At 59.3% G+C, this 27,607-nt stretch overlaps 1 protein-coding gene across 1 annotated transcript; it reads right to left on the reverse strand.

Annotated features, from left to right (window-relative positions):
* LMTK3 (lemur tyrosine kinase 3) lies at window positions 1-27,047 on the reverse strand. The gene is made up of 15 exons (XM_024237356.3): window positions 26,713-27,047; window positions 25,672-25,805; window positions 25,241-25,391; window positions 24,654-24,730; window positions 24,068-24,186; window positions 18,057-18,144; window positions 17,545-17,693; window positions 15,777-15,861; window positions 15,582-15,703; window positions 15,295-15,444; window positions 11,752-14,276; window positions 8,069-8,484; window positions 5,755-5,890; window positions 5,458-5,595; window positions 1-509 (listed from the first exon to the last, which is right to left on the reverse strand). Exons 1-15 carry the CDS (start codon window positions 26,786-26,788, stop codon window positions 493-495), a joined length of 4,383 nt encoding a protein of 1,460 aa, XP_024093124.2. The 5' UTR covers window positions 26,789-27,047; the 3' UTR covers window positions 1-492.
* Between the last annotated feature and the right edge of the window lie 560 nt (window positions 27,048-27,607).

The raw sequence follows: 27,607 nt of genomic DNA on the forward strand, positions 1-27,607 counted from the left end.
AGTTGTTTTTGTCTTTTTTAAATAATGTGAAAATGCCACGCGAAGGTTTGAACCAGAGGCCCCTCCAGGGGCCGGGCTGGGGAGGGAAAGGGGAGACGTGAAATGGGGGTTCCGGGTCCCCGAAGCCTGCGGCCCCTGTCTGGGGCCAGGAGTGGGTGAGGAGGGACCTCCGCTGTGTCGAGGGGCTCCAGGCCCAAAAGAGTTCAGTTCAGTTCCGAGAAAGGCGGCTCTCTATGGAGGGGCGGGGGGGATTCCTGCCTCATTTGGCTCCGAGGGGGTCAGGGGGGTCAGGGGAGCCATCTGGGGGGCTGGGGGGCGGGGGCCCGGGGCCTCCCATTTGGCACATGGTGGGGGAGTGGGAGGGGGAGGGCCCAGCCTCGGGGGCCTCCCCGGAGGCGGCGTCTGCGGTGGTGGCAGTGGCGCCATCATCCACAGAGGATTCCATTCTCAACCCCTCTTCTGAGGGTGCAGGGGGGTCGGGTCTTCGGGGAATCAATTCTCCACGGGGCCTGAGGATGGACAGAGGAGAGAGAGAAATGAAATTACTAGGGGAACAGCCTCATGGCTTCTAAGTCACTCAGCAGAAAAGCAAAGCCCTCGCCCACCGTGGCCCAAAAGATCTGCTCTGTTCCCTCTCTGTCCTCACCTACCCCTCTTCTCCCCTCTGCTCCAGCCACTGGGCCTCCTGCTGTTCCTCCAGTGCTCCCAGCACAGTCCGACCCCAGGGTCTTTGCACATGCTGTTCCTGCTGCCTGGAACATCCTTCCTACGTGACTCAGGCCCCACCTGCAACGTCCCCTCCACGGAGTCCTTCCCCAACCATACTGAATCAAGCAGTCACCCCTGCACGCTCATCTTTCTCACTCATTTCCCTCTGACTGCTTTGCGTTTGTCACTTTGGGATGACCCTGTCCTTGGTTTTGTTGTTGTTGTTGCTGCTTTGTTTTATTTTGAGACGGAGTCTCGCTCTGTTGCCCAGGCTGCAGTGCAGTGGCGCAATCTTGGCTCACTGCAAACTCCGCCTCCCGGCTTCACGCCATTCTCCTGCCTCAGCTTCCCAAGTAGCTGGGACTACAGGCGGCCCACCACCACGCCCGGCTAATTTTTTGTAGTTTTAGTAGAGACGGGGTTTTACCGTGTTAGCCAGGATGGTCTCAATCTCCCGACCTCGTGATCCACCCATCTCAGCCTCCCAAAGTGCTAGGATTACAGGCATGAGCCACTGAGCCCGGCTGACCCTGTCCTTGTTTGTTTTTTTTGGTTTTTGCTTGTTTGTTTTGAGATGGAGTCTCGCTCTGTTGCCCAGGCTGGCATGCAGTGGCGCGATCTTGACTCGCTGAAACCTCTGCCTCCCAGATTCAAGCAATTCTCTTGCCTCAGCTTCCTGAGTAGCTGGGATGGCAGGTGACTGCCACCACACCTGGCTAATTTTTTTTTTTTTTTTTTTTTTTTTAAGACAGAGTCTTACTGTGTCGCCCAGGCTGGAGTGCAGTGGCACGATCTTGGCTCACTGCAACCTCCGCCTCCCAGGTTCAAGCAATTCTCCTGCCTCAGCCTCCCAAGTAGCTGAGATTACAGAGGTGTGCCACCACATCCAGCTAATTTTTGTATTTTTAGGAGAGATGGGGTTTCACCATATTGGCCAAGCTGGTCTCGAACTTCTGACCTTGTGATCCACCTGCCTCGGCCTCCCGAAGTGCTGGGATTACAAACGTGAGCCACGCGCCCAGCCCACCTGGCTAATTTTTGTATTTTTCGTACAGACAGGGTTTCACCATGTTGGCCAGGCTGGTCTCAAACTCCTGACCTCAAATGATCTGCCTGCCTCGGTCTCACAAAGTGCTGGAATTACGGGTGTGAGCCACCGTGCCTGGCCTACCCTGTCCTTGTGGAAAAGCTTCCTGTCTGCTTGTTCCTATAGAATGTAAGCTCAGTGAAGACAGGGGCTGTGGTCACTGCTGTGTCCCCAGCATCCCATCTGGCACAAAGCACACCTTTTCCCTGTGGAAAGAGCTCTCCCCAGGAACTCCCACTAAACTTTCCTATGACTCTAGCTCTGACTTCCCTGGGCGAGCAGAATGAAAGCCCCATCCATTGTACAGACCAGAAAGCTAAGGTCCAGGAGGTGCAGGTTCTCGACGGGGGCCTCATATCAGGCTCCCTCGTGCTCCACCCTGTACTTCTTACCTGGGGGGCCTGGGTCAAGTCACTGCCCTCACTCCCAGTCCCTGAGCTTCAGTTTCGCTCCTTCAATGGGAAGCATGACCTTCATGCTTCATGGAGACTTTGGGGTATGTGGCATCTCTTAGTACCCAGTAAATGTTTGCTAAGTGGACAGAGCCACACTGAGCAGGGCAGAGGAGAGGACCCGCCTCAGGCCCCCACACCATGGTCTTGGGAGCCAGACAGGCTCAGCAGCCCACAGCCCACACTGCCGCAGGAATATCTGTCAACTGAGCGAAGGGATTTGGGGTTTGGCACAATTGCACCCTCCGTCTCCTGGTGATTAAAGGGGAAGGCATTCTCGCTTGCTAGTCCTGCCAGCTCAGCCCTGACTCACCACTTGGCAGTGTCCCTATACCCTGGAATGCACCCCCACCCTGTCCTCACAGAGCCCCTGCGATGATGGCCTAAGGGAGGAAGTGACATTCAGAGTGAAGCCTGAGGATGCAGGCAAGTGAAGGAAGAGTCAGCTCCCAGCTCTGTCCCGCCTGCCTTTGACTTTCTGCCCTGTCCAGCCTCTCCATTCCCATGGCCCTGGCTCACTGTCCTCTCCTCAGCCTTTCTCCAGCCTCCCAGCTCCCACTCTTGCCCTTCTGCCCCCAAGAGACCCCAGAGCAGTCTTCCTACACCCAACATTGACTTCCCTCCCCTGCTTATAGTCCTCCATGGCTCCCTAGCACCCCCAGGACAAAGTCCCAGCTCCTCAGTGCACCCCCTGCCCTCCTCAGCCGTCCATGCGCTCTAAGTAACCCTCAGCCACATCACTGTCCTTCTGTTCCTTGAGCGGGCCAAGCTCTCTCCTGCCTCAGGCCCTGTGTGCAAGCTGTCCCCTCTGCCAGCATGCTGTCCCCTTCCCCTTCACCTAGTTAATGATAACCAACCCTTCCAGTTTCCAGTTAAATGAAACTTTTTTTTTTTTTTTTGAGATGGAGTTTCGTTCTTGTTGTCCAGGCTGGAGTACAATGGCTTGATCTCGGCTCACTGCAACCACCAACTCCCAGGTTCAAGCGATTCTCCTGCCTGACCCTCCCAAGTAGCTGGGATTACAGGCATGCGCCACCATGCCCAACTAATTTTGTACTTTTAGTAGAGACAGGGTTTCTCCATGTTGGTCAGGCTGGTCTTGAACTCCTGAGCTCAGGTGATCCGCCTGCCTCGGCCTCCCAAAGTGCTGGGCTTACAGGCGTAAGCCACCACGCCCGGCCTTCTAAGGGGGAAACAAAGCCCTTTCCTCTTGTCATCTGCTTTCTCTGCAAGCCTGAGTTTGCAGTTATTCATTTGTCATAGCAGTGTGTGGTCACCCGTCTTGCTCCACATTGAATCCCCTGTGCCCAGCATGGCGCCTGCACACAGAAGATGATCAGAAAACATTGACTTAATTAAGTGCAGTAATAGCTAATAATAATAATAGCTAATGGGGCCGGGCACGGCCTGTAATCCCAGCTGGGAGGCCGAGGCGGGCAGATCACCTGAGGTCAGGAGTTCAAGACCAGCCTGTCGAACATGGTGAAACCCTGTCTCTACTAAAAATACAAAAGTTAGCCAGGTGTGGTGGTGGGTGCCTGTAATTCCAGCTACTCAGGAGACTGAGGCAGGAGAATCGCTTGAACCCGGGAGGTGGAGGTTGCAGTGAGCCGAGATCACCCCATTGCACTTCAGCTTGGGCAACAAGAGCAAAACTCTGTCTCAAAAATACTAACTAACTAACTAACTAAATAATAATAATGGCTAATGGTTAGAGACTGCTGCTGCACGAACAGGCTCTGTGCTGCATACACGGAAGGATTAAGCCATTTAATTCCCTCAGCAATCTCATGAGTTAGATCCTGTTATCATTCCCACTTTACAGATGAGGGAACTGAAGCACAGAGAGGGAAAGCGACTTTCCCCAGGTCACACAGCTAAGAAATGGCAGGGACAATATCTGGAGTCAGGCAAGATTGGGGAAGTAGGAGTGAAACTCTCCAGTGGCGCCTTCTACCTTAGCTCTGATACCCGGGAGCACCATCTGTCCCGCCGAGCTGGGCACAAGCCTTGGGTCCTGGTGTGTTCCCTGGCTCAGCAGTAGAGGGCAGCAGAGAGCCCAGTCCCGTTCCAGTCCTGCGCTGGGACCTGCCTGTGTGCCCTCCTCTCCCAGAGAGTGGCCTTAGCATCGCTAAGAGTTGGAAACTAGGGGCGACATGACCCCTCTCCCAAGGTGGCCACGAGGATTAGCGATATGGCGCATGTGAAACGCCAGGAAAGAAACCTGACCAATGTTCACTACTGGAGAGGGCACAGACTCAGAGGCCGCGCAACTGTGGGTTTGAATCCCAGCTCCTCACTTGTCTCCGTGCCTCAGTGTTCTGTTTTGTAAAATTGGGACCAGACTGGCCAGGCCCGGTGGCTTACGCCTGTAATCCCAGCACTTTGGGAGGCTAAGGTGGGTGGATCATTTCAGGTCAGAAGTTGGAGAACAGCCTGGCCAACATGGTGAAACCCTGTCTGTAGTAAAAATACAAAAGAAGTAGCTGGGCGTGGTGGTGCACGCCTGTGACAGCTACTTGGGAGGCTGAGACATGAGAATCGTTTGAACCCAGGAGGCAGAGGTTGCATTGAGCTTAGATTCCACCACTCCCTCCAGCCTGGGCGACAGAGCGAGGCTCCATCTCAAAAAAAAAAAAAAAAAAAAAAAATGAGGACGAGACTAGAATCCACCCCATGGGATCGCAATGAACATTAAATGGGTTAAACAGTGGTGAGGCACTGCAGGGTCCACGCGAGAGCAGCGGTGCCGCTGTGACTGCTCTCTAACCCCCAGCTGTGTCCTCCCTGCTCTGGTTCACACCAACTGGCTTTGAGCACTCTGGGTTTCTCTCTCCTTGTCTGCCTCTTAGCACCGTGTTCCCCAAACGGAGGTGGGATCAGGATCCGGCAAGTGCCAGGCCGGAGTCTGAGCCCAGAGATGGGACAAAAGATGGGCAAGAGTCAGGGGTGGGGGTAATCCCCACAGAAGGCGAAACTGAGGCTCGGGGGTTGGGGACGGCTGGCCTGCCTGCCTACGACCGTCTGATGGACATCGCCTGGTCTGAGCTGGTTCCAGAGCTGGGTGGGGTGTCTGTTGACTGAGAGGGGAGAGAGAAGAGACTGGGAAGAGAGAGGCAGGGACACTGAAAAATGGTCACAAGAAGTTGGCAGTGGAACATAGGGGGACAGAGATGGGCAGAGGAGGGGGCAGGGCCGAGGATATGGTACCTGCGGGCCGGGCGTCGGGGGCCCGGGCGGGTGGCCCCGGGGTCTCCAGCGCAGGCGAGACGGAGAAGCGGGAGAAGCACAGCGGGGGGCCTGGAGGGGGGAGGAGGGGGAAATCCTCCGCCCACTCGAAACTGCCTCCTGCGGCAGAAGGAAAGACCGCGGTCAGGGCCGCAGGCACCTGCGGCACTCCCGCCCTCTGGTCCCGCCCCTCCCGACCAAGCCCCTCCCACCCCATAGACCCCGCCCCGTCCACCCCATGGCTCCCGCCCCCTCCCGCCCCATAGGGCCTGCCCTCACCAAAGCCGCTGTCGTTGCTGGGAAACCCATCTCCGGGGGTGGCGGGGTGGGGAGGCGTCGGGGGCGCTGGAGGCGTTGACGGGTCCGTGTCCCCCTCGGGGGGGGCCTGGACGCTCAGCTCGTTGGTTGGCGTCTCCTGTGAAGGCAGATTAGGGGGAAGCCAGAGGGGACAAACCTTCACGTCCCATTTACCGCATCCCCCAAAAGCAATAAAACCGGCTAATATTTCTGGGGCTCTAGGAATCCCAATTTGTATTCACTGACTCGCACGCTCCGGAGAGGTGGCTGGAGCCCCTAATCTGGCTTCGAAGCCTTGGGCCAGCCTTAACCTCAACCTGGCCCGAGGCTCCTTACCTGACAGCAGAGCCCCGCGCACAGCTAAGTAGCCCAACGCAGGGATTCTCTCCTGGCTCATTAACGTGCGGCCTCCACCGGATCCCCTAACCCAAAGCGATCTCCATAAGCCCCACCCCGTCCCCGTCAGTCCCACCCACCTCTGAGATCTTGACCTGCTCCAGTGGCCCTCCCAACCCCTGCCCCATCTTGAGCGCATCCCGTGCCGGACGCAGTGACCCTGCCCCTGAGCCCTCCCTCAGAAGTAGACCTGCTCCCGCCCTCCAAGTCCCACCCCTCTGAAAACATTTCAGTGGCACAGGCCCCAGTTCTTGGCCTTGTTCCCATTCCTCTCATAATCTCAGCCCAGTATGCCCGCCCCAGGTTCATCTAGACAAGGTCCCAGTTCCTCAGCACCACTCGCGCTCCCTTTTTCTCTTCAACACCATCCCGTGTTTTTCTTTTTGTTTTAGACAGAGTCTCACTGTCGCCCAGGCTGGAGCGCAGTGTTGTGATCATGGCTGAATGCAGCCTCAACCTCCCGGGCTCAAGCGATCCTCCCACCTCAGCCTCCCAAGTAGCTGGGACTACAGATGCACACCACCACACCAAGATAATTTTTTTCTTTTTAAGAAACGAGGTCTCGCCATTTTGGCTAGGCTGGTCTTGAACTCCTGACCTCAAGTGATCCTCCCGCCTCGGCCTCCCAAAGTGCTGGGATTACAGGCGTGAGCCACCCGGGACAGGCCTAACTCTTAACACAATCCTCAACCCATCTCTCTTAAAGACCCGTCCCAGTCGTTAGGTTTGCTCATCCCTGACCCCACCCCAAAATACCTTAAGACTACCTGCTCCATCTCTGAAGCCCACCTGCAGTCTAGCCATGGCCCTTCCCTAGTGGGTAAGATCTGGTCCATCCCGAACCAGCCCTACAGACACTAGAACTCTAGTCAACAAACCATGCCCAAACTCTCACTAGGCCCCTTCACCATCCAGGCCTCTTCTCAACACTTCCTCCCTAGCCTCTCCAGGATCCCATACTTGACTACCCAGTACCCCCTCTGTCCTTCCAGACCCACCCTCTCTCTCCAGGCCTCTCCTCGCCCTCTAGACCCCGCCCCCATCACAAGCCCTGCCCTCACCCTAGGTCCCACCCCAGCTCTAGGCTCGGCCCGTCCTCCTGGCCCTGCCCCATTGCCAGGCCCCGCCCTCACACTCAAAGCCTCCTCCCATCTTCCTAGTCCCGCCCCATTTCCCTGAACAGTTTCTCCCCAGACCCCGCCTTCACCCCTCAGGCCCTGCCCGCGCCCTGCTCGATCCGCCCCGCCCTAGGCTCCGCCCCCATTCCAGCCTTGGACTTTCTCCAGGCCTCCTCTTGCCACGCCATAGGCTTGGCCTCCCTCAGGCCCGGATCCAGACTCTGTCCCGATCCTAGGCGCGGGCTCCTTCCAGGCCCCGCCCCCGCTCTAGGCTCAGCCTGCCTCCAAACCCTGCTCTAGACCCCGCCCCACTCTAAGCTCAGCCTTCGTCTAGGCCCCGCCCCAGGCCCTGCTCCTCTAGGCTCGACCTCCCTCCAGGCCCCGCACTGGGCTCCGCCCCACCCTAGCTCGCTCTCTCCCTGGGCCCCGCCCCACTCTAGCTCGGCCCCGCCCCACTCTAGATTGGGGCTCCCCTTAGGTCCCGCCCCACTTCAGCTTGCCCTCCCTCCAGGCCCCGCCTCAGGCCCCGCCCCACTCCAGCTCGGCCTCCCTCCAAGCCCCGCCCCACCCTAGCTCTGCCTCCCTTCAGGCCCCGCCCCACCCTAGCTCGGCCCCGCCCCACTCCAGCTCTGCCTCCCTCAAGGCCCCGCCCAACTCTAAGCTCGGCCTCCCTCCAGGCCCCGCCCTGCTCCAGCTTAGCCTCTCTCCAGGCCCCGCCCAGCTCTAGGCTCCGGCTCCCTACAGGCCGCGACCCCGCAACCGCGCCGTCTCGGGTTTCGCACCTGGTCGAAGAGGTAGACGGTCACGTCCCCGTGGAAGGAGACCATCTTGCGCTTCCTCTCCAGCTCGCTGTCCTCTGGTTCGTCGGCCCCGCGCGGAGACTTGAGCAGCCCCCGCAGCGGGCGGGCCGCGTCCGCGTCGGCGCTGCTCACCACGACGGGCACCGGGGCTGCTCGCGCCCTCCCGGGGCCCCGCGGCCCCGCCGCCGCGCCCGGCGCCGCCGCCTCCTCGTCCTCCTCCTCGTCCTCGTCCTCGTCCTCCCCGTCCTCCTCCGCCGGCCCCGGCGCCCCCGCCCCGCCGGCCTCCCCGCCAGCCGCCCCGGCGTCCGCGCCCTCCCACGGGGGCCGCCGCGGGCCCGGCCCCGGGAATGGCGTGAGCGTGAGCGGCGGCAGCGCCAGCGAGAGCCGGGAGAGCCTGGCTGCGAGGGGAGAGACCTGGTGAGCCCCAGTCCCGGTGAAACTGAGGCAGGCCCTCCCACCTAGCTGTGTGGCCTCAGGTAAGCCCCCCGCACAATCTGGGCCTCAGCACCCACTTTGTGAACGGAAGGGCTGCACCGGGGCCTTTCTCCAGGCAGGGTGGGAAAGGTCCTCTCCAGTGCTCAACCTCCCCAGAGCTCCCCAGTGCCAACGGCTTTAAGCCCCAACTTCCCACAGCCCACCAGGCCCTCATGCCCTGGCCTACCTGATTTCTCTGGCCTCTGTCCCCACATCCTCTGGCCTGACCTCCATCTAGCCACATGGGCCACCCCACCATTCCTCCGACCGAATAGCTGGGAATACAGGCGCACGCGCCACCATGCCCGGCTAATTTTTTGTATTTTTAGTAGAGACGGGGTTTCACCATGCTGGCCAGGCTGGTCTTGAACTCCTGACCTTATGATCTGCTCTCCTCGGCCTCCCAAAGTGCTGGGATTACAGGCATGAGCCACCACACCCGGCCAGATCCACCTCTCTGAGCCTCTGTTTCCTCACTGGCAAATGAACAAGGGTCACTTATCCCTCCCTTACTGCATAAGTGAACTGCCCTTTCTGGGCTGATGGCAGGGGCAAGAGGAGGGTGGAGATGGGGCAGGGAGAAAGATGAATGCAGACGGTCCCTCTCTGGTCCTCGTTCTCTCTAGTCAAGTTTTACTACCTTTTGCTATTCTCTAAACATGGTGGGCCAGTGCCCATCTCAGTGCCCTCTATCTAGAACACTCTCCCGCCGACGCCCACCTGCCTCACTCCCTCCTTTCCTTCACATCTGCTCAAATGTCACACTTTTGTTGACCAGACGTCTCAGGGTGATGGGGTTATGGGCGATGCTGCATAGAGGGAGTGTTTTGTTTTTTTTTTTTGAAATGAAGTCTCTCGCCCAGGCTGGAGTGCAGTGGTGCGATCTCGGCTCACTGCAACCTCTGCCTCCTGAGTTCAAGCGATTCTCCTGCCTCAGCCTCCCGAGTAGCTGGGATTACAGGTGCCTGCCCCCACGCTCAGCTAATTTTTGTATTTTTAGTAGAGACAGGGTTTCACCATGTTGGCCAGGCTGGTCTCGAACTCCTGACCTCAGGCAATCCTCCCACCTCGGCCTCCCAAAGTGCTGGGATTACAGGTGTGAGCCACCGCACCCAGCCTAGAGGGGGTTTTTCTGGAGTTATGAGTACCCAGATAAAGGTCAGGTTGACAACCTTTAAAAATTAGGAAGGCTTCCTGGAAAGGGGAAATTTGGGGTCTTGAAGGATGAGTAGTTCACTTGGAAAAAAGCAGGCCATTCTCTGCCTCTTTTCACCCCCTAATCCTAATCCAACCCAGATCCTCTGATGCATCTTAGCTGCTCATCTCCCAACATTTTCATGCAGCCTGGGCTGTTTCCTGATACAGCTGGTCACAAACTCCCTACAACAATCTCAAGGAAGTGACAGTGTTCGAACACCACAGGCTATGAGGAAGAAACGTCCTCTGTCCAGCCCACTTCCTGACCCTTGCCCATTGAGCCACAGGCTCCTCTATGGAGATGATAACTGTTTCCTCAAGTGTGGCTGTGAGGTTGCCAGTGTAAAACAGGACCCAGCCACTTATAACTTTCATACCCGTATTTAAAGAAATTGCGCCTCCCAGAGATTCTGCTGCAACTGTATTTCCTATGTCCACATCTAAACAAGGGCTATTTATTTTTACCCTTCATTTATCTTAAAGAGTTTCCTCTGTGGCAAAACACTTCCTGCAAAACACTTCCTGCATTCCTACCAAAACTTAATTTTCAGAAAGGCATATCTGTGCCTTCCAGCTCACTAGTCCTATGGTGGTGGAGTTGTCAGGGCAAGATCTGAAGCTCCCTGGGTCCCAGCCTTAGGCAGCTCAGGGCCTTGCACGCAGGAGGCCTGGCACACTGGATAGATGCCTTAGCTTACTGGAAAGTTGTTTTTTGTTTGTTTGTTTTTGTTTTTTTTTTTTTTTTGGAGACAGAGTCTTGCTCTGTCACCCAGGCTGGAGTGCAGTGACGTGATCTCGGCTCACTGCAATCTCTGACTCCCAGGATCAAGCGATTCTTGTGCCTCAGCCTCCCAAGTAGCTGGGACTACAGGTGCATGCCACTACGCTGGCTTTTTCTTTCTTTTTTTTTTTTTTTTTGAGACAGTCTCGCTTTATCACCCAGGCTAGAGTACAGTGGCACAATCTTGGCTCAGTGCAAACTCCGCCTCCTGGCTTCAAGCGATTCTCCTGCCTCAGCCTCCCGAGTAGCTGGGATTATAGGCGCCTACCACAAAGCCTGGCTAATTTTTGTATTTTTAATAGAGATGGGGTTTTGCCATGTTGTCCAGGCTGGTCTTGAACTCCTGACCTCAGGTGATCCGCCCACCTCGGCCTCCCAAAGTGCTGGGATTACAGGCATGAGCCACCCACCGTACCCGGCCCACGCCTGGCTAACTTTTGTATTTTTAGTAGAGATGGGGTTTCACCATGTTGGCCAGGCTGGTCTCAAACTCCTGACCTCAAGTGATCCTCCTGCCTCAGCCTCCCAAAGTGCTGGGATTACAGGCATGAGCCACTGAGCCCAGCCAGCTTATTAAGTTTAAATCAGCACACGCTGGCAGCCTGGGGGCCTTGAGCCATCCACAGACAGGCTTCCTTTGAATTGGCTGCAACCATAAAAACAAAACAAAATAAAAACCAGAGCTCTAGTTTAAAAGGGAAAAGTAGCAGATTCGCCAACACCAGGTGCACATTCCTGAGAAGTGGCTGCCCCTTCTACACAGGGCATTTTCTTCTGAAGCCCCACTCTGCCTCCCCAGCATGCTTCATCCGTTTCCCTATGTCATCTGGCCCCTGTGGGCATGAGTTTTGAGACCCTTGGTTTAAGTAAGTTGCAATAATAAAAGCAGGTGCTTACTGAACCCCTTGCTCTGATTAAGTGCCTTGGACGTTCTAATTCATTTAACCTTCACAGCAACCCTATGACGTAGGTTCTATCCCTGCCATCCGTTTTTGGCAGATGGGTAAACTGAGGCACCATGCAGCAAGGACATTTGCCCAAGGCCAAAGAGCTAGAGAGGGGGCCGAACCAGGATGTGAGCCCAGGTGGTGCAGGCTTCAGGACCTGCATTTATCACTGCCAGCCCGACCCGACATCTTTACCCACACTCACCCTCCGCACGCCTCGGAAACAGCCGGACCTCAGCCCTGACTGTGCCCCGCAGCCTCCTCACCTTTGATCTGCTCGCTGTTCCCCTGAGGGGGTCCCAAGTCCAAGAATAGTCGTGGCATCTCGGGGCCCTTCCTCTCGGGCTTGGGGGGGTCCCCGTCTCCGCTGGGTGCCGTGTCTCCGCCGGCCCTGCTGTCTGGGGCCCCGGGCTCTCCCTCGGGGGCCACCTCCGGCCTGGCTCTCGGGGGCGCTGGCTCCAGCCTCCTCGGCTGTGCCTCCGGTGGCGGTGGCAGCGGTGGCGGCGGTGGCTGCGGCCTCGTGTTGTCTACCCATCCGGCCTTTGCGTCCACGCCGCTTCCGGGGCCGCCGCCGGGGGCCGTCCCCGTGCCCACTGGGGCTCGGCCCCCACTCCCGAGGTCCAGCCTCCCAGCCCCTGGGGCTCTCGGCGCCCCCCCAGTCTCGGGGGCTCTCCTCTCGGTCCCGGGTTCCAGCGTCCCGTTCTTGGGGGCTGGGCCAAGGGGGCCAGGGGCTGTCTCCCCGCCGTTCCGGGAGGAGGCCACTGCGCTGGGTGCAGGGGCTCTCTCCAGAGAGGTCTCTGGGGCTGGCTCCCCGATCGTGGGGGCTGGACCCCAACTCTCGGGCGTCTTCTCCCAGGGCCCTGGGGCTCTCCAAGGCCCAGTCTCTGGTGGCCTCTCCGTGTTCCTGGGGAATCTCAGGCCCCCATTCTCTGACACCTTGTCCTCGCTCTTTGGGGGTGTCAGGCCCCCATTCACCAGCACCTTCTCCCCGGCCTCTGGGGACCTCAGCTCCCCATTCTCCAGCGCTTTCTCCTCCCTCCTTGGGGGTGTCAGCTCCCCATTCTCCAGCACTTTCTCTTCTCTCTCGGGGGACCCCAGGGCCCCATTCTCCGCCGCCTTCTCCTCGATGCCCGGGGCTCTCTGGTCCCCGTTCTCCAGCACTGTCACCCCGTTCACTGGGAGGCTCAGGCTTGGGGCTTGTTTCCCGTTGCCCAGGGCTGTCGGGTCCCTGTTCAGGCCCGGGACTTTCTCTCTGTTCCCGGGGCCTCTCCCCGCCTTCCTGGGTCCTGTCTCCCGGGCTGTCGCCCCCTTCTCCCCCAGGAGGTTCCTTGTCACATCCTCCCGCAGGGACATCAGCAGCTGCTCCGTGCTCACTTGAACCACGAAGGTCGGCTTCTCCCGGGGCCCCGGGAGTGGGAGCGGACCCGGGTCTGGAGGTGGCCGGGGCGCTCCTGGGTCGGGTGGCTCGGGGGGAGCCCGCGGCCGAGGGACCCCTTCCTCCTCGGCCGCCCCCCCACCTGGGAAGGCTCCCTCTGGGGAAAAAGGGGTCTCGGTCTCGTAGCCGCTGTCCCCCGGCTTGGGGCCCGGCGACGAGAGGCCTGAACCGGGACTGGCCACGGCCGAAGGGGGGTCGGGGGACGCGGCCGGGTCCGCGGGGGCCCGAGGAGGTGGCGGCGGGGGGGGGGGAGCGGGAGGTGGCCCCCGCCCGGGGTACTGGGGCGCCGCCGCCCCCATGAGGGGGTCCAGAAACTCGGGGGGGGCCGAGGCGGGGGGGGCCATGGGCAAGTCGGCCAGGGAACCCCGCTCTGCCCGCAGCGAGGAGTCGTCCTCGGGGGGGTGGGGGCAGCCAAGAGCAGGGTGCCCTCCCCAGCCTGCTACGGCGTCCCCCCGCTCCAGTGGCAGGCAGGAGCAGGCCCCCTCGCGGCTGCACAGGGGACAGGGTAGGGGACCCCGGCGGCTCGGGCCTCCTCCAAGGCTGCTGCTGTCTTCCCCTGGGGAGCTGCCCTCCTCCTCCTCCTCTTCTTCTTCCACCCACGGGGCGGTCCCCCGCTCCCCCAGGACCTCGGCAGGGTCTCCCGCCAGGGTCTCCCCGGCGCCCCGGCCCTCGGGGTCCCAGCCGCTCAGCAGGAAGCTGCCTGATGCTGAGGACTGGGCTGGGAAGGGCCGGGGCGCAGGGAAGAGGGGGGAGGCCCAGGTCTCGGACACCAGCTGGGGGACCTCGGAAGGGGCCTGGGGGGCCTGAGGGGCAGGCACTCCTGGGTCCAGGGGGTCCCAGTCGTTGGGGAAGAGGGGCTCAGGAGGGGAGCCGTGCTCCTCCAAGCGGATGTAGTACTCGCTGCTCACGGAGGGGCTGCGGGCGCTGATGACAGGCAGCACGCTGGGCGTGGACAGCGCCTCGTAGAAAGGGTTGGAGGGGTTGGCGTGGGGGGCCGGGGGGGCCGACGCCGGCTGCCAGGCAGGTGCCCCCCCACCCCGGCCGGCCCCACGCCGGGCCTTCTCCCACAGGCACTCGAGGTTGAGGCCGCGGCTGCTCTCGGTGACCGTGAGCACATCGTCGGGGTCGGCTCCAGGGAAGCCATCCAGTAGTGGGAACGGTGAGGAGAGGGTCCCCGGGCGGGGCGCACTGTGTGCAGGGGGCCAGGGCCAGGGGAAGGGACCGTCTCGGGGTGGGGGTGGCGGCGGTGGGGGCCGCGGAGGCCGCTCGGAGAGCAAGTAGGTGAGCTGCAATTGGAGATCAGAGGCTGAAGGGCGCTGGGCAGGTGGCCGCCAGCAGGACTGAAGAATGTCATACCTGGGGAGAGGTGGGGCAGAGTGAGCAGGGCAGAGACCCAGGGAGGGGAAAGAGACCCAGGGAGGGGACAGACAACCAGAGAGAGGGGGACAGAGACCCAGAGAGAGGGGGACAGAGACCCAGAGACAGAGGGACAGAGACCCAGAGACAGAGGGACAGAGACCCAGAGATAGAGAGACAGAGATCCAGGCGTGGTGGCTCACGCCTGTAATCCCAGCACTTTGGGAGGCTGAGGCCAGTGGATCACCTGGGGTCAGGAGTTCAAGACCAGCCTGGCTAACATGGTGAAACCCCGTTTCTACTAAAAATACAAAAAATTAGCCTGGCGTGGTGGCACCTGCCCGTAATCCCAGCTACCTGGGAGGCTGAGGCAGGAGAACCGCTTGAACCCGGGAGGCAGAAGTTGCAGTGAGCCAAGATCGTGCCATCGCACTCCAGCCTGGGCAACAAAAGCAAAACTCTGTCCAAAAAAAAAAAAAAAAAGGAGAGGGACAGAGACCCAGAAAGAGAGGGACAGAGACCCAGAGAGAGGGGGACAGAGACCCAAGAAGTGGGGCAGAGATCCAGGGAGAAGAGGGGACAGCAGAGGGTAGAGATTCAGAGGAGGTAACTGGGCTGGGGAGCTGGGTATTGCGACCCAAAGAAGCAGGGGTGGGGGGAAGATGCCCATAGAGAGAGGCTGACAGGGACCTGGAGGCAGAGGGGACACAGCAGCAGATGGGAACGGCTGGTGCGGGTAGTGGTGTCCCCGTTTGCGCTGTGAGCTCTGGAATCAGACAGGTAAGAAGCAGGGACCTCTTAGGGTGAAGTGGGTTCAAATCACAGCTCTGCCATCCCCTGCCTGTGTCCCCCTGCAAGTAGCAGATGCTGGCAGAAAGGGTGGGGACAGCCCCTCTTCACTCTTGAGGGGTATGGAGGGCAAACGGGATGTGGGTGATGTGGGAAACGAGGGGGGGGTGCTGGGACCATCCTGGGTGGGGTGCGGCAGGCCAGGAGCCCCGGGTGGGCTAGCCCTCACCAGTAGTCCGCGTAAGGCAGCTTGAGCCTCGGCCGGGCCAGCTTCACGTGCTGCTGGCGGACCACGAAGGCGAGGACCTCCTCATCTGACAGGTGGCGGTAGGGCTGGGCCCCAAACTCAAACAGCTCCCACAGGGTCACCCCCAGGGACCTGCAGAGAGCAGAGAGAGGTCAGAGCCCAGCCCTGACCCACCCGGGCCTCATTTTCCCCATCTGTGGAACCGGTGGCATCTAGTAACCCTTCCACCTTCCTGGCCTGCCTCGGCCCCCGCGGCCCGTGGTCCTCACCAGATGTTGCTCTCGCGGCTCTGGTCCACCACCATGAAGGTCCCGTGGAGCTCCCCGAGGAGCTCGGGCGCCGCCCAGCGCAGCGGGATCCACAGGCGCTCTGGGGTCAGGTAGTAGTCCTCCTGGGGGAACCAGGGCGGTGTCAGGCGGGTCAGGGCACCCCACAGCCCCCACCCCGACGGAAGGAAGCCCTACCTTGTAGTTGCTGTGGGCCAGCCCGTAGTCTCCGATGCGCACGGTCAGGTCAGAGGTCAGCAGGCAGTTGCGCAGGGCCAGGTCGCTGCAGGAAGAACGCGGGGAGGTGAGCGCAGGGGCAGCCCTCCAGCCACGCCCTGACCCCGCCCTTTCACACTGACTCCACCCCTCCCATGACCCTGCCCCGCCACACTGACTCCGCCCCTTCCCTCTGATCTGTCTCTCCCCTCTGACTGCTTTCACTCTCCCCCGCTGTCTTGTCTTCTCCCCACCCCTGGTTCCTCCAAGTCTCCTCTCCTTTTCCTCTGCACTGGCTCCTCCTCTTCTTCATCTGACCCTTCTGGTTTCCCCTGCTTCTCTGTTGACTCCTCCCCCTCCTCTCCCGGCCTCCTCTCCTCATCACGTGACCCTGCTTCCCCCTCACCTGGCTCCTTCCGTTCCTCTCCTGGCCCCTCCTCCTCTCCTGACTCCTCCCCCTCCCCTGCCCCACTCCCCTGGCTCCTCCTCCCTCCCCTGGCTCCTCCTTCTCTCCGGGTCCCTCCCCTATCCTGGCTCCTCCTCCTCCTGGCCCCTCCCCTCTCCTGGCTCCTCCTCCTCCTGGCCCCTCCCCTCTCCTGGCTCCTCCTCCCCCTCCCCTGGCTCCTTCTCCTGGCTCCTCCTCCCCCTCTCCTGGCTCCTCCTCCCCCTCCCCTGGCTCCTCCTCCCCCTCCCCTGGCTCCTCCTCCCCCTCCCCTGGCTCCTCCTCCCCCTCCCCTGGCCCCTCCCCTCTCCTGGCTCCTCCTCCCCCTCCCCTGGCTCCTCCTCCCCCTCTCCTGGCTCCTCCTCCTCCTGGCCCCCCCCTCCTGTCTCCTCCTCCCCCTCCCCTGGCTCCTCCTCCTCCTGGCCCCTCCCCTCTCCTGGCTCCTCCTCCCCCTCTCCTGGCTCCTCCTCCTCCTGGCCCCCCCCTCCTGGCTCCTCCTCCCCCTCCCCTGGCTCCTCCTCCTCCTGGCCCCTCCCCTCTCCTGGCTCCTCCTCCCCCTCTCCTGGCTCCTCCTCCTCCTCCCCTGGCTCCTCCTCCTCCTGGCCCCCCCCTCCTGGCTCCTCCTCCCCCTCCCCTGGCTCCTCCTCCTCCTGGCCCCTCCCCTCTCTTGGCTCCTCCTCCCCCTCTCCTGGCTCCTCCTCCTCCTGGCCCCCCCCTCTCCTGGCTCCTCCTCCCCCTCCCCTGGCTCCTCCTCCTCCTGGCCCCTCCCCTCTCCTGGCTCCTCCTCCCCCTCTCCTGGCTCCTCCTCCTCCTGGCCCCCCCCCTCCTGGCTCCTCCTCCCCCTCCCCTGGCTCCTCCTCCTCCTGGCCCCTCCCCTCTCCTGGCTCCTCCTCCCCCTCCCCTGGCTCCTCCTCCTCCTCTCCTGGCTCCTCCTCCCCCTCTCCTGGCCCCTCCCCCTCCTCTGCTTCCTCCTCCACCTCTCCTGACCCCTTCTCCTCTCCTGGCTCCTCCCCTCTCCTGGCTCCTCCTCCCCCTCTCCTGGCCCCTCCCCCTCCTCTGCTTCCTCCTCCACCTCTCCTGACCCCTTCTCCTCTCCTGGTCCCTCCCCTCATCACCTGACCCTGCCTCCCCGTCACTTGGTTCCTCCCATTCCCCTCCTGGCCCCTCCTCCTCCAGACCCTCCCCGCTTCGTCCCTATTTTGTGTCAGCCAGTCATGGGTCCGCCTCCCCTTTAGCCCCTCCCTTGCGGCCTCACCTCTTTCCCCCTTCCCCTTAGTAGCTCCTCCCGCGGCTCCCCGGCCCGCCCACCTGTGCACGTAGTTGTGGGAATGCAGGTGCGCCAGCCCGCGGGCGATCTCCAGGCCCATCCTCTGCAGCGTCCGCAGGTCTCGAGGGGGTAGCTCAGGGGACAGGCCCTCGGGGGGCCGCTGGGCTCGGAGGTAACGCTTCAGGTCCCCCTGGGAGGGAGGCAGAGAAGGTCAGCACCACCAGCCGCTCAGGCCTCCAGCCAGTCGGCCCGGAGGATGGAATGGCCTCTGCCGTCACTGGGTAGCCCCTCTGAGCCTTAGTTTCCCCTGCTGCTTGCAGCAGGTAATAACACAGCCCATCTTGCCTGCTTGTTCAGGGCAGCCCCCAGGACAGTCCCCAGGACAGTCAGCACCCATGAAATGTTAGCGCATGCCACACATCATCTACGATGATGATGATGATGATGATGATGATGATGATGACGACGACGACGAAGCCCAGGGGCACCAGGCTTGGCCCCGGCCTCGTCCAGCTGCCCCCTCTGCCCTTCCCCAAGCCCCCAAGACCCTCACCAGTTGACAGAACTCCATAATCAGCAGAAACGGCAGCGTCTCCACGCACAGACCCAGGCACTGGAGGACATTGGGGTGCTGCAGGCTCCTGTGGAGTGAGGAGGCGGCTGAGTTGGGAAGGCAGCCCCTTCCTCTTCATCCCGCCCCAACCTCCCAGCAGAACCAAACTGCTGCCTCCACCCTTTTTTGTTGTTTTTGTTTGTTTGTTTTGAGATAGAGTCTCGCTCTGTCGCCCAGGCTGGAGTCCTGCCTCAGCCTCCTGAGTAGCCAGGATTACAGGCATGCGCCACCATGCCCGACTAATTTTTGTATTTTTAGTAAAGATGGGGTTTCACCATGTTGGCCAGGCTGGTCTCGAACTCCTGACCTGAAGTGATCCACCCTCCTCAGCCTCCCAAAGTGCTGGGATTACAGGCGTGAACCATTGCACCCGGCCCACTCTAACTTTTTGATCTCAGTTTCCTCACCTCGGAGTCTCTCTCCTCGACCACACCCCACTCCTTCCCCAGGTCCCCATCTCTGGATGGCCCTCACTGGCCTGCTCCTGGGGGAGCAGGTCTCCAGGGACCCCTTTACCTCTCCTTCCTCCTCACACTTCACCTCCACCTTCATTCCTGCCCCAGACTCTTCTCAGTCTTCTCATCCCCACAGCCTCCTCCAGGCCTCCCTGGCTCTAGTCTCTCCCCTTCCCTTTGCCTCACCTGCTTTTCACCGCACACAGCCCTCTGTCGATCCCCAGCACCCCAGGATAGAGCCCCGGCTCTTTGATTCCTCCTGCTCCTCCGGCTGGCCCAGGAGTCAGCTTTATCCCATGTGGGTTTTCCCAAATCTGCAGGTCCTTGCTTAGGCTGAGGCCTTTGCACCTACAGTTTTTTCTCTCTCTCTCTTTTTTTTCCTTTCTTCCTTCCTCCCTTCCTTCCTGCTTTCCTTCCTTCCTTCCTTCCTTCCTTCCTTCCTTCCTTCCTTCCTTCCTTCCTTCCTTCCTTCCTTCCCTCCTTCCCTCCTTCCTTCCTCCCTCCCTCCCTCCCTCTCTTCCTTCCTTTTTGAGACGGAGTTTCATTCTTATCACTCAGGCTGGAGTGCAATGGAGTGATCTCAGCTCACTGCAACCTCCACCTCTCGGGTTCAAGCGATTCTCCTGCCTCGGCCTCCCGAGTAGCTAGGATTACAGATGCCCGCCACCAAGCCCGGCTAATTTTTGTATTTTTAGTAGAGACGGGGTTTCACCATGTTGGCCAGTCTGGTCTCTAACTCCAGACCTGCAGTGATTCGCCCGCCTCAGCCTCCCAAAGTGCTGGGATTACAGGCGTGAACCACCACACCCTGCCTGCACCTATGGTTCTCTCTCTGCAGAACGCCCTCCTCTCATCAGAGTTCTCTTGGCCCCCCCGGGCCTCTGCCTCAACATCATCTCCCTGGGAAGCTTTGCTGCCCCCCAATGCCAGGTTGGATACCCTCCCCTTTACCCTCACGCTGTGGGAAAAAGTCAGACTCGGGGGTTTGAACCCTGACTCCCACTTTCCTAGGTGTGTCATCTCAGGCAAGTCACTTTGCTACTCCCTGCCTCAGTTTCCCTCATCTGTAAAAGTGGGACAGTGATAACAACTTCCTCTGAGGAATTGCATGAGATCTGAGAGAAGCTGGTATGTGCTGAGATCCTAGCAATTACTGCTGTTTTAATGGCAACATATTATTTGATTTTATTTTCACCCTGCATTCTTTTTTTTAAGACAGAGTCTTGCTCTTTCGCCCAGTCTGGAGTACAGTGGTGCAATCTCGGCTCACTGCAACCTCCACCTCCCGGGTTCAAGTGATTCTCCTGCCTCAACTCCGAGTAGTTGGGATTATAGGTGCACATTACCACACTCGACTAATTTTTGTATTTTTAGTAGATAATGGGGTTTCACCATGTTGGCCAGGCTGCTCTTGAACTCCTGACCTCAAGTGATCCGCCCACTTTGGCCTCCCAAAGTGCTGGGATTACAGGCGTGAGCCACCGCGCCCAGCCTTCACCCTGCATTCTAACTGTATTTCCAGGGCTGCCCACTCTCCATGAGCTTCTTCCTGTCCTACATCCTTTGCACCTGCTGTTCCCTCTGCCTGGAATGTGCTTCACGTGGTGCCAAAGCATGGCCTCCCTGGTGGTCCTGTCCAAGGTGGCCCCTGTCTCTGTCACATACTGCCTCATTTTCTCATGGTACTTGTCACGCTCTGACAGTTTCTCTCTCTTTTTTTTTTATGAGACAGAGTCTTGCTCTGTGGCCCAGGCTGGAGTGCAGTGGTGCAATCTTGGCTCACGGCAACCTCCGTCTCCCGGGCTCAGGCAATTCTGCCTCATCCTCCTGAGTATCCGGGATTACAGGCATGCGCCACCACGCCTGGCTAATTTTTGTATTTTTAGTAGAGACGGGATTTCACCATTTTGGCCAGGCTGGCCTTGAACTCCTGACCTCAGGTAATCCGCCTGCCTCGGCCTCTCAAAGTGCTGAGATTACAGGTGTGAGCCACTGCGTGCAGCTGACAGTTTCTCTTTTTAAAATGCATTTCTGGCTTGGCCTGGTGGCTCTCACCTGAAATCTCAGCACTGTGGGAGGCCGAGGCAGGAGGGTGGCTTGAACCTAGAAGTTTGAGACCAGCCGGAGCAGCACAGTGAAACTCCATCTCTACAATTAAAAAAAAAAAAAAAAAAAAAAAAAAAAGTCCGGGTGCGGTGGCTCACGTCTGTAATCCCTGCACTTTGGGAGGCTGAGGTGGGTGGATCACCTGATGTCAGGAGTTCGAGACCAGCCTGGCCAACATAGTGAAACCCCGTCTCCACTAAAAATACAAAATAAGCTGGACGTGGTGGCACATGCCTGTAATCCCAGCTACTCGGGAGGCTGAGGCAGGAGAATTGCTTGCACCCGGGAGGCGGAGGTTGCAGTGAGCTGAGGCCCCGCCATTGCACTCCAGCCTGGGCAACAAGAGTGAAACTCTGTCTCAAAAAAAAAAAAAAAAAAAAAGTCTGTAATCCCAACACTTTGGGAGGCCAAGGTGGGTGGATCACCTGAGGTCAGGAGTTCGAGACCAGCCTGGCCAACATGGTGAAACCCTGTCTCTACTAAAAATACAAAAAATTAGCCAGATGTGGTGGTGGGTGCTTGTAATCGCAGCTACTCTGGAGGCTGAGGCAGGAGAATCGCTTGAACCCGGGAGGCAGAGGTTGCAGAGAGTTGAGATTGCGCCACTGCACTCCAGCCTGACAATAGAGCAAGACTTCATCTGAAAAAAAAAAGATAAATAAATAAAAATAAAAGTTAGCCAGGCATGGTGGCTATGCAGGAGGCTGAGACAGGAGGATCACTTGAGCCTAGGAGCTCAAGGATGAAGTGAGCCTTGGAAAAAAAAAAAAAAAGTATTTTTTTATTTATCTATTGTGTGTCTTCTCCACTAGGGGGTGAGCTCTCCTAGGATGAGAATTTGGTGTGTCTTCCTGCCTGTGTCCTCGGTGCCTAGACTAGTAGATGCTCAATAAACACAAGCGGAGAGAAGGACTGGCTTGGAGGTCTGCAGGAGGATGAGAACATTTCAGGCTTGCAGCCCAGGGTCTGGCCAGGAGTAGGTGCACAGTAACTTACTAGTTATTCTCCTACTGGGGCCTGGCTGGAGGCAGAGCCACTTGTGTGCTGTGGGGCCACTGGCAGTACCCAGCCTTCTACTGCCTGTGTGTAACCACGGCTCTGCTGTTTATGCTGTGTGTCTTCAGGAGAACAGGGTCTCTTGCTCCTGCTTGGCGGAAGAATCGTGTAACAAAGTGTTGTTATTGTTGTTGTTTTCTCATGCTGTCTCCCAGGCTGGAGTACAGTGGTGTGATCTTGGCTCACTGCAACCTCCACCTCCAGAGTTCAAACGATCCTCCTGCCTCAGCCTCCTGAGTAGCTGGGATTACAGGCACCCGCCCACCACACCTGGCTAATGTTTGCATTTTTAGTAGAGATGGGGTTTCACCATGTTGGCCAGGCTGGTCTCGAACTCCTGACCTCATGATCTGCCTGCCTCAGCCTCCCAAAGTGCTGGGATTACAGGTGTGGGCCACCGTGCCTGGCCAATTTTTTTGTATTTTTGTAGATATAGGGTTTCACCCAGGCTGGTCTCCAAGTCCTGAGCTCAGGCAATCTGCCCGCCTTGGCCTCCCAAAGTGCTAGGATTACAGGTGGGAGCCCGACAAAGTGTTCATAAAGCTCCTGCCATGTGTGGGGCTTCAACAGTGGCTGGAGTTCCCAGCATGGGAGACTTGGGGTGGCTGGTGCAGAAGGAAGCCAGGATTCACTGCACACCCACGAATCTGGCCAAGGCCGGCCGCTCTGCTGTCAAATCCTCCCAGCAACCTGCTAGGTAGGATGATGATCCCCATTTGATCCAGATGGAAACAGAGGCTCAGAGAGGTGAAGTGACTTGCCTAGGGTCACACAGCTGGTAACGATGGGAACATTGGGATTTGATCTCAGGTCTGTGGCTCCCTCAGCAAACGTCTACTGAGAGCCAACAGCACTTGTGCTCCGGTAATGAGACGGACCCTGAGCTGCTGCTAGTAGAGACCTGCACTGTCCAACAGAGCTTTGCGAAGGTGGGAATGTTCTGGACCAGCCCTGCCTACCAGGGGAGCCACTGGCCAGAGGTGGCTATTGAGCACTTGAGATATGATGAGGGTAGCTGAGGAAATGTGTTTTTAATTTGATTGCATTTTAATTAGCTTACATTTTATTTATTTATTTATATAATAGAGACAGGGTCTCACTCTGTTGCCCAGGTCGGAGTGCAGTGGTGCAGTCATAACTCACTGCATCCTCCAATTTCTGGCCTCAAGTGATCCTCCCGCCTTGGCCTCCCAAAGTGCTGGGACTACCTTGGCCTTCCAAAGTGCTGGGACTACGAGTACACCACCATGCCCATCTTAGCTTAAATGTAATAGGCATATGTGGCCAGTGGTTGCTGGCACAGGTTTAGGGAGAGACAGGCAATAAGCAAGTAAGCAGATGATATCGTGACAGCCTGGGGTATGGGTTATGAAGAAAACACACACCATGACGGGGTGGAGAATCCCAGGACCCTCTTTGGAAGGAGGGGAGGAGTAAGGGAAGATGTCTCTGAGCTGAGGCCTGAGGAAGGAAAGGGGCCCCATCCACACCTGGGGTTGAGCAAGGAGTGATATTCTAAAGAGAGGATATAGCAAGAACCAATGCGCTGGGGCAGGGAAGAGACTTCCGTGGGGAGGGTCAGTGAGGAGGCCAGCGTGGCTGGGGTGAGGGGGACATTGGAAGGAAGGGGACAGTGTCAGACTGTGCAGGGCCTGTGGGCTGTCAGGAGGAGCAGATGTGTCCTGTAGGCAGTAGGGAGCCATGGGAGGTTTTGGAGCGAGGGAGTGCCAAAACCCAATGTGTTTCTCAGGGTAAAGCCCACCTTTACAACTGTTCTGATAAGGGGTCTCTGCGAACACACCCTTTCCAAAACAGGGAACTCAGTACCTCACAAGGAGTTTATCTGGCGAATGTATACCTAGCCCCATCCTAGAAGCACTGAGAGTGGAGTAGAGACCAAGCAGGGCAGGGATGGAGCTCCACAGTGGCCTGCTCGGGCACCTGCTCAGGGACCTAGTCTGTGGCCTGGGGAAGGGAAGTACCAGCTGGTACCCAACATCGAACATGGGAATCTCACATCTTCTCAGCTGCCCCCTTCATGAGGACAGTAGGGTTTCCTGGACTGACTTTCCAGATGAAGATCCGGAGGTTCAGAGGGGAGAGGAGCAGGCCTCTAGCTCAGCTTCTGTGCTCCCGCCTCCTCCACCATCCTGCCTCTCACTTCCCACCTTTAGCTCGGTCCAGAGGAAGAACCTGAGGTTCAGGGAGGGAAGTTCTCCTGCCAGAGCTGCACAGCCGGAAGAGGTAGATTCCAGGTGTGACCCCATACAGCGCTCCTTTCACTCCTGAATGTCACCTCAACAAGGCACACACCCACTGAGAAACCCTCAGTACCTGTACGGCTGTGCTTCTGAGATGAACTTGCGTTGCTCCAGGGGCCCCGCGCTGGCTCGGAGCTCCTTCACCACCACCTGGGCGGGGGTGTAGTCGGAGAAAATCTCTCCCAGGATCACCTGGTCAAGGGGCACCCAGGAGTCAGAGAGTGCCGTTTCCCCAGCCCCGTCCCCTGGGACCAGCTCCACTCCACCACACAGCTCCCAACCCCCGGCTCCTTCCCAGTTTCTCCCTCCACATCCCACCACCCTTGACCCCCACCAGACATGGGGTGAGACACTCACGGGCCCAGAATCCGATGGACGCAGGGACGGATGGAAGGATGGACAGACGGACGGACGCGTGGAGAGCCGGGTGGCGCGGCGGAGTGGTCAATGGAGTGAGGAGGGAGGCGCTGACTGACAGATGTCGGGGATGGGGCGGGTGGGAGTCGGTGAGAGGTGGACGGAGGGGGGATGGGAGGCTGAGGGGGCATGGGGAGGAGGCGAGGGACAGATGAGAAGTGGTGAGAGCAGGGGTGTGGACACAGAACAAGAGGACAGCTCGGGATCCATGGAGCCCTGCCTCCCCTCCCCAGCCCACTCACCTTCCCAAACCAGCCACTCCCAATCTCCTGCAGGTAGCTCAGGTGCTGCCGGCTAAGGCCCAGGGGGGTGGTCATGTCTGGGGAGGGCAAGAGGGGAAAGCCCTTGAGTCTTTCCCCCTTCCTGAGTGCCACCAACACACCCCAGGTCAGTGGGGACTGGGGTCAGAGCAGACATCACTCTCTTTTCATTGGCTGCCACCCACATTCCATGTCAGAATCTCAGCTTCCTCATTGGCTGCTCACAAGACTCCAGCATCCAATCAGTCCTTCCCTTTGGCATCCCAAGCTCCTATGATGTGATTTCAGCCTCCCATTGGCTGCCTCTGAGACTGTGCTCTATGCTAATCTCACCACTGCTTGCCCCACAAGAATCCCCAAATCTGGTTTTGGATTAAGCAATGGCTTCCACCAAGATGATCTTTGTCTGCCTCCCCATAGGCTGCTTCCAAGATTCCAGGACTCCCACCTATGCCTTTCCCATTGGCTGCCGCTGGTCTTAACCGCCCCAGCCCCTGAAGGAACACACTCAACATCTTCTGGCCTTTCCCAGGACGCCATGGGATTCTGGTCATGGCGTGGGGCAGTACCTGAGTGTGAAGGCTGCGGGGCAGGCATTGGCAGGGAGACCTCAGCCAGCGGGAGAATGTAGACATCAGGCAGCGACTGTGAGGAGGAGGTCTCCTCCGCAGGGGGAGTGTACTCCCCGGAGCAGTCCTCCCCTTCAGGGTTCTCAAACTCCTGGGGCCGGGAGAGGAGAAGAGGGGTGGGAGAACGCAGGGCTGAGAGACACGCCATCGTCTTTCTCTTAAGTTTGTCTCCCCTTCATTTTTGTAACTGTCTCCCAGTCCCAGCCCAATTTCCATCCCCCATTTCTCCATTCCAAGGCTCCAGACCACAGCTTCAAGCCAGAAATTTCTCTCGGATTTACTGCCCCCTTCTCCCCACCAACCACCTGTGTAGCGGGTAAAGGCCTTGCTGGAGTCTTCCTCTCCAAGTTGAATCCCCTCATGCACCTCACCTTGAAGCCGACATCGCCCCGTTTGCAGCACAGACAGGTGAGGAGGAGGAAGATGAAGGCCAGCAGGCCGGAGCAGGAAATGAGGACCACAGCGTAGGGAGGAGCCAGAGGAGCTCGGCCCAGGGCGAATCCATCTGTGGGCACAGGGCTGGGCTGGGGTCCCAGCTTCAAGTCCCTGGATACCGGAATCATGCCCCCTCCCGTCCCGGTACGTCGTGGACTACAACTCCCATGATGCTCTGCGACCAGGGCCCCTTGGCAGAGGTGCAGACTGGCCCAAGGCATTGTGGGAGTTGTAGTTTGGGGCCTTCCCAAGTGGTTGGATTGGGGGTGGGGTCTCTCTTCTCGTCCCAAACTGGGACCCCCCCACCTCACCCCACCGCATCCCCTCACCCCAGGCTTGGATGAATTCCAATGAGGGCTGAAGGAAAGAGGAGTGATAGTGAAGCCTGGGGCTTGCAGAATTTAAAATACGCTCCCATGGACAGCCTCATTACCCCTCATTGGGGAGGAGGACTAGCTCTCAGCTGCAGGCTGGGAGAAGATTCTTGCCCCATGCTGGAACCCCCCAGTTTGTGGGGTTGAGATCTGTCTCTTTTAGGGACGCTTGGCGCACACCGATGTCCTCTATCCCCAGCCCAAGACCCAGAGAAGGGAAGTCCGCAAGCCCTGGGTCTCTCCAGAAGCCAGAGACAGCCTCCCGTGTTGTGTCCCCCTTAGAAATAGTATTCCTGTCCTCTGCCCCCAATTCTCCCAGAGGCCCTGTCCTTCCCTGGCTTCCTGCATACACCAGCACAAACACATGCGTGCACGCATACACACATGTTGCCCAAACGGAGCCCCCTCCCCACCCAGCCCCCAGCCTCCCTCCCACAGGCCCTGCTGACAGAGGCACCGTCCCCGCCGCTCCGGGCCCGGCTGGGCTGCGGGAAGACGCGCACCAGGTGACGGGGCAGGACCCGCAGACAGACCCCTGGGCAGACAGCGAGGCCGCCGCGGGGATGGGGGCCACCGGACAGACGGATGGCCCGACAGACTCACCGGGGTGGGCCGGGGACGCCAGGCAGCCGGAGGCGGAGACGGCCGCAAGGAGGATGAGGGCGCCGGGGGCAGGCATCTTGTCGAGGATGGCAGGGAGGTGGAGGTGGTGGCGGCTGGGGAGGAGGGGGGGGCGGGCCCTCAGCCCCCAGCCATGGGGACCCGCGCGACCCTGGCCTCCTCCCGGCCCAGGAGAGGGGCAGGAGACGCAGGACAGGGGGAGGGAGGGGCTGCTTGCTGGCTCAGGTACCCCCCTCCCCCTCTTTGAACGGACAGACGGATGAAGGGATGGAGAGGCGGACAGAGGAGAGATGCTGGGGAGCCGGGGTTGCTGGGGTGGGGGGGAGAGGGTAGGATTGGGGGGGGCGAGAAAGAGGGCCCCGCCCCCGAGGGCAGCCAGGATTGGGGGAGCAGACAGCCTGTCACAGGAAGGGTGGGAGGAGGGAGGATGGAGCGTCGTCATGGCAACTGGCTCCCCCGTAGCATTGGCTGCCAGGAGGGAGGGGAGGAAATGGGAGGGGGAGGGACAGACAGGGACCGGCACACACTTGCAGCGGGGGTGGGGGGGCAGGGCCCACGGGTGCCTGGCCCGGACACCGCTGTGACATGCCACCAGCATGGACACATGTGCTACACGCTAAGATGCAGATGTCAGGCACGCGCAGCCCACACACAGCTGACACACGTCGCAGGGACCCTCATAGACAAGCGCATCACATACAAAGGTGGACAGCCATCAGCAGACGGGGACACGTACACGTCACACACAAAGACGCAGGGACCGCACTGGAAACGCACAGGCAGGCCGGCTTCCAGCACAGATGCACCCGGCCACGCAGGAACGTCAAAGCATCACAAAGACCCACACATGCCCCAGACAAAGTAAAGCCCCAGATCC

This window comes from Pongo abelii, chromosome 20 (genome assembly GCF_028885655.2).
Source record: "Pongo abelii isolate AG06213 chromosome 20, NHGRI_mPonAbe1-v2.0_pri, whole genome shotgun sequence".
In the NCBI taxonomy this organism is placed as follows: domain Eukaryota; kingdom Metazoa; phylum Chordata; class Mammalia; order Primates; family Hominidae; genus Pongo; species Pongo abelii.

What these genes read in the sequence shown, in the direction of transcription:
- LMTK3 (XM_024237356.3), bottom strand. Translation starts at nt 26,788, where the DNA reads ATGCCTGCCCCCGGCGCCCTCATCCTCCTTGCGGCCGTCTCCGCCTCC. An exon ending in GAACAGCGAGCAGATCAAAG is followed by an intron (nt 8,485 to 11,751) that starts GTGAGGAGGCTG and finishes CTCCCCTCGCAG; the next exon opens with CCAGGCTCTCCCGGCTCTCG. An exon ending in CAGCAACGACAGCGGCTTTG is followed by an intron (nt 5,596 to 5,754) that starts GTGAGGGCAGGC and finishes CTTCTGCCGCAG; the next exon opens with GAGGCAGTTTCGAGTGGGCG.